At 44.8% G+C, this 5,977-nt stretch overlaps 1 protein-coding gene across 1 annotated transcript in view; it reads right to left on the bottom strand.

Annotated features, from left to right (window-relative positions):
* PATJ (PATJ, crumbs cell polarity complex component) overlaps positions 1-5,977 on the bottom strand; it is a 379,729-nt gene that overhangs the window by 47,028 nt on the left and 326,724 nt on the right. The window contains exon 30 of the mRNA XM_023515102.1: positions 4,038-4,121. Within this exon, the coding sequence (XP_023370870.1) occupies positions 4,038-4,121 (84 nt within the window). The remainder of the gene's footprint in view (positions 1-4,037; positions 4,122-5,977) is intronic.

Genomic DNA, 5,977 nt, shown 5'->3' with positions numbered 1-5,977 from the left:
AAAAAAAAAAAAAAAAAAAAAGCACTGCTATCAAACGCTAACGTTACAGGAGCATTTTCTCCTGAATTCCTGCATTAAGGTGTCTGCTCAGATCAAAGTGGTCTTAGTCTGCAGTTTCCAGCTGCTCCTCTGCTCATCAGGACACCACTGATTGTGCCAATGACCACGAGAGAAATATCACTGACGGGCAAGTCAAGTGCCAGATGCCTTGTTTATAAAACTGACTAGTGAGGAGGTGAAAAATGCAGGGCTCCCTATGGAGAAGGGTGTTAGGATGCCCCAGAGGTCAAGGAGAGTGTATGACTCCCCTGGGGTAGGACAGCCATAGGGGGACATGAGCGAACCAGGGCTCAAGGGGGAAAGGATACCTCAGCTACCTGAGGGCGGCAGGTCCTCACTACTTTATCCCACGGGAAAAATCCGGTATTAACTCTACTTTTTCTTCTCCCTTTGCATCAAAATAGACAGGGATAACGGCAGGATAGGTGGGATGAGAGGAAGGACTGGCTTAAAGGGAGGACCAGGGAAAAGACACAGTCCTTGCTTATGGTGGAATCCTAAATTCCGCCATGCCCCAGCAATATTAGACTATATCCTCGGAGGTCTGTTTTAATCTTAACACGGGGACAATGATAAAATCATGGAAGTCCAGTTTGCAGAATGCAGAAGACTCTCCCGAGGGGAAAGGCCGCTGTTTGGAAAAGTACCGATGTGGGGCTGCCTTGTTTGCGGGTCTCAATGTGCCCCGGTAAAGCTGGCCTGGCTTCTCAAGGCAACCCGCAGGCCACAGGCCAGTCCTGCACCGTGGCGCAGTGCACTCTGGAATCAGTCCAGAGTTGGAATCTAAAGCTGCTTGGAAAGGAAGTGTGTTATGTGACCAAACTGAGAGTTTTATTTATCCGCTAAACGAATGTCATGCTCTTTGAACTTGATCCTGTCTGCAGTAAGAGGGGGCACCACGCTGGCTGTTCTGATGCGTGTGGGCCATCCGGCCTGATCCAGACGAGATAATCTGTCAGATGCCAGATTTGGAAATGGTTCACTTGATCTTTTAAATTCTCTTTCCACTTAAAACAAATTTGCTTCTTCATGCTCATCTGTACTGAGTCTTACTTGTGCATGAATATACTTTATAGAAGAGAGCAAATGCAAGGGTTTAGCCAATAAAAATAAAAATACAGTTTTAAAAAAAAAAATCTTTTTTTCCCCCCTGAGACAGGGTCTTGCTCTGTCACGCTAGGTACAGTGCAGTGGCATCATCATAGCTCAGTGCAACGTCAAACTCCTGGGCTCAAGCGAACTCTCCTGCCTCAGCCTCCCGAGTAGCTGGACTACAGGTATGCACCACCATACCCGGCTGATTCTTCTATTTCCTGCAGAGCTGGGTTCTTACTCTTGCTCAGGCTGGTCTTGAACTCCTAACCCTAAACAATCCTCCCACCTTGGCCTCCCAGCGTGCTAGGATTACAGGTGTGAGTCCCCCCAAATCTTTACTAAGGTGTGATTGATATAAAACAAATTGTACATATTTAAAGCATACAATGTGATAGGTTTTAACATATGTGTATTTATACCTGTGAAGCCATCACCACACTCAAGATAATAAACCTACTAGATTTGGTTTCAAGTGACAATTATAGAATAATTTGTGGACTTACAATTCATGTAAGAATGAAGGCATATGTATACATCTGAGTTATCTTTGATATTTAATCTCTTTGCCTTATGAAGCCAATTATGATAATACCAATTGCTTAGGAAATCTAGAGAGGGAAAAACCCCTGAACTGAAAACCTGTGTTCCTGTGCTGTGCTAACACAGTCAAGCCAATTCCCAGAGAGGCCCGGCTTATTTTTCTAACCTCATACACTTGTACATTAATGCACAAACTGGGAACGTGGCCTAATCCAGTGATGAAACACAGTAAAGGCCTGCAGAGAAGCCCGGTGCTGTGGCCTGATTTTAATTTGCAGTCAGCCTGGCCTCTGCTCTAACCCCTTCTCGCCTGTGTTTCCTGCCCTTAATTATATCTCTGGTTTCATCTTGGGAGGCAGAAATGAACCACCAAGGGGATAAATAAAATTCTATGATGTCATTCATAATGTGCTCTGTTCAAGTTGCGAGGCAAAAATGCACATGCCCATCATAAAATGCTAACTAGTCAATTAAATCCATGCCATGGAAGAAATCAATGGTGCCTGAAGGTTTCACACCACGGAGAAAGCTCTGCTGTCCTGCCTGTGAGAATGCCGGGCGTGGGCTTCCCACTCACCTGTCCCCTCCCTCAGACATCACCTGCTTTGGTCCTTTTCAAAAGGCTTTAACGACTTCACTAACTCTCCTTTCAGAGAGTCAATCTGAAAAAGTCAAATTAAATACTTCAAGTTCTTTTTTTTGGTAGAGACAGAGTCTCACTTTATCGCCCTCAGTAGAGTGCTGTGAAATCACAGCTCACAGCAACCTCCAACTCCTGGGCCCAGGTGAATCTCTTGCCTCAGCCTCCCAAGCAGCTAGAACTACAGGCACCTGCCACAATGCCCGGCTATTTTGTTGTTGTTGCAGTTTGGCCGGGGCTGGACCAAATCTGCCACCCTTGGTATATGGGGCCGATGCCCTACCCACTGAGCCACAGGTGCTGCCCTAAATATTTCAAGTTTTAGTAAGTAACACATACACCTAAAAGGGTAAGATTGCACATTTTTGTCAATTTGAAAATAACAGTGGCAAGTCAGGAACTAACATTTGACATGAAGACTTCTTTTTTTTTCTTTTTTAGAGACAGAGTCTCACTTTATTGCCCTTAGTAGAATGCTGTGGCATTGCAGCTCACAGCAACCTCCAGCTCTTGGGCTTAGGTGATTCTCTTGCCTCAGCCTCCCAAGTAGCTGGGACTACAGGCACCTGCCACAACGCCCAGCTATTTTTTCGTTGCAGTTTGGCCGGGGCTCAGTTTGAACCTGCCACCCTTGTTATATGAGGCCGATGCCCTACTCACTGAGCCACAGGTGCCACCTGACATGAAGACTTTTTAGGATAAAGAAAACAATACTTGGCTCGGCACCTACGGCTCAAGTGGCTAAGGCGCCAGCCACATACACCTAAGGTGGCGGGTTCGAATCCAGCCCGGGCCCACCAAGCAACAATAATGGCTGCAACCAAAAAATAGCCAGGCATTGTGGTGGGCACCTGTGGTCCCAGCTACTTGGGAGGTGGAGGCAGGAGACTCGCTTGAGCCCAGGCATTGGAGGTTGCTGTGAGCTGCGATGCCACAGCACTCTACCCAGGGGGACAGCTTGATGCACTGTCTCAAGAAAAAAAAAAAAAAAGAAAACAATACTTAAGTTGCAAGCAAGTCTTTAAAATACCACATGTCTTACGTTTGTGTACCTATATGTAGGTTTGGAGGGACTTTAGTAAGGCACAAAAAATCATTGCAATATTACATAGTCTCATTTGATATTAAAGCTATTAAACTGTGGCTGGCATTCTCTGACTCCTTTTCTCTCCCCTAGTTCCCCTCTCTGGTTCCCTGCTCTCTTCTCTCTTTCTCATCTCTTCCCTCCACTCTCTTCCCTCCCTCTCTCTCTCTCTCTTCTTTTAGAGACAGAGTCTGACTTTATTGCCCTCATTAAAGTGCTGTGGCGTCACAGCTCACAGCAACCTCCAACTCCTGGGCCCAGGTGATTCTCTTTCCTCAGCATCCCAAGTAGCTGGGACTATAGGCACCCGCTACAACTCCTGGCTACTCTTCCCTTTCTCTTATATAAAATAAACTTACACTTTCATATCCTAAAAAAAATTATAAAACTATACGCTTTTTCCCTTTAATTAAAAAAAGCATCTGCAGACAGAGATTAATAATCTGTCATGATTCTAAACCAGTGAATTGTTTGATGTACACTGAAAAAAAAGGAATATGGTGTATGTTTTGCTAAATAGGAAAGAAACTGGTAAAGCAGCAGTTGAGTAGAGGACAGAGAAACACACTTTGTGGATCAGGTCAGCATATTCACCGACATAAAGTAACAGTCACATACCTCTAGTATCTGGTCCCCAGCCCACAGTCGCCCATCTCTGGCTGCCGCTCCTTCCTCATACACTTCATGTATCACGATGGCATCCTTTAGAAAACATTCTTATTAATTTTCAACAACCACCAATGTTCCCTTAAGCAAACAGCCAAACCACAGCCAGTGACCCATGATTTGCTGTTTGCTAATAACGTTAGATTTTATTCTACATAAAATACACAGTTACGATACATCCAGAGGTATAATTACGTTTTCCTAAGATTATTATTTCATAATCATCTCTAGGTCTGGCTTTGCCTCATATTTCATGCCCAACCTCTCCCCTGGGTTCCACTGCTAACCCTGTACTTTGCTGCGGTGTCTGAACTTGAGGTGAACTAGGCATCGTTCTTATTTATGTTTTATTGTGTAGTTTGAAACACAGTTTCATGGCTTGGCGCCTGTGGCTCAAGCAGCTAAGGCGCCAGCCACATACACCTAAGGTGGCGGGTTCGAACCCAGCCCAGGCCCGCCAAACAACAATGATGGCTGCAACCAAAAAATGGCCAGGCGTTGTGGCGGGCGCCTGTAGTCCCAGCTACTTGGGAGGCTGAGGCAGGAGACTCGCTTGAGCCCAGGAGTTGGAGGTTGCTGTGAGCTGTAATGCCACGGCACTCTACCCAGGGGGACAGCTTGAGGCTCTGTCTCAAAAAAAAAAAAACAAAAAAAAAACACAGTTTCAGGTATTTATTGGTATTCAAGGATTTGGCATAGATTTGTGGCCTGATGGACGGGATTTGCCAAGGCCTCATTACTCGGGCAATGAAAGAAAAGAAATTATTAGAATGAGCTGGCCCTGGAGGACGGGGCCCAGAACAGGGGAAAAGCACAGACTGACCTGAGTGTGAGATAGCTGAGGGTTCAAATCCTGCCTCTGACATCTTGTTGTCTTGGGTAAATTATAACTCCTCTGAACTCAGGGTTCTGAGCCATAAAATTAGGACAGCAATGTGCGGTAGATAAGCTTTGGTTGAAAAAAGTGTTTGACACTAATGAATTAAAAAATAATTTTTATCTCTTTAAATTAATAATTTTTTTTGCAGTTTTTGGCCGGGGCTGGGTTTGAACCTACCACCTCCGGCATATGGGGCCAGTGCCCTACTCCTTTGAGCCACAGGTGCTGCCCATAACCTTAAACTTTTTTATCATCATTAAAATAACATGGCTCAATGTAAAGGTCTCCAGCTGCATCACCAAAGGATGCCACACACGTGTAGGGGGCTGCCTCCCACGCAGGGGGAGGCCCATTCTTCAGAGACAGTCACCACTGATACTTTCCTAAGGTTCTCTCTAGATAATTTACATTTATACACCCAAATATTTATGTGTTTTCCAATTCTAGCAGCTGTAGCTTTAAAAGACAATTTATATATTTTGGTGAGACTATTCTAAATATATATATATCTAAAACTACTGAATTACCTTATTTTTTTATTTATTATTTTTATTTTTTTGAGACCAAAGTCTTACTCTGTTGCTCTGGGTAGAATGTTATGGTGTCATCATAGCTCTCAACAACCTCAAAGTCATGGGCTCAAGAGATCTTCCTGCTTCAGCCTCCTGAGTAACTGGGACTACAGGCACCCGCCCCCACGCCCAGCTTGTTTCTCTATTTTGTGTAGAGATGGGGTCTTGCTCTTGCTCAGGCTGGTCTCAAACTACTGAGCTCAAGTAATCCTCCTGCCTGGGCCTCCCAGAGTGCTAGGGTTACAGGCGTGAGCCACTGCACCCTGCCTTCTAAAAAATAGAGTGAGTTTGCTCATGCTGTTTTTTCCCTCTTCCCCCCATGCTGGTGAGAAAGTACTCAAGCGTCAAAATTCCATGCTTCAGAGATTACTGTGGAGCTGAAAACTGAAGCAACCAGAAGTCACTGGCTCTTTCTGTTTTTGTTTTTTTTTTTTTTTTTT

The sequence above is a fragment of the Otolemur garnettii genome, unplaced genomic scaffold (assembly GCF_000181295.1).
Source record: "Otolemur garnettii isolate 467f Iridium unplaced genomic scaffold, OtoGar3 scaffold00066, whole genome shotgun sequence".
NCBI classification, from domain to species: Eukaryota; Metazoa; Chordata; class Mammalia; order Primates; family Galagidae; genus Otolemur; species Otolemur garnettii.
This window is presented reverse-complemented; position numbering and strand designations above follow the sequence as displayed.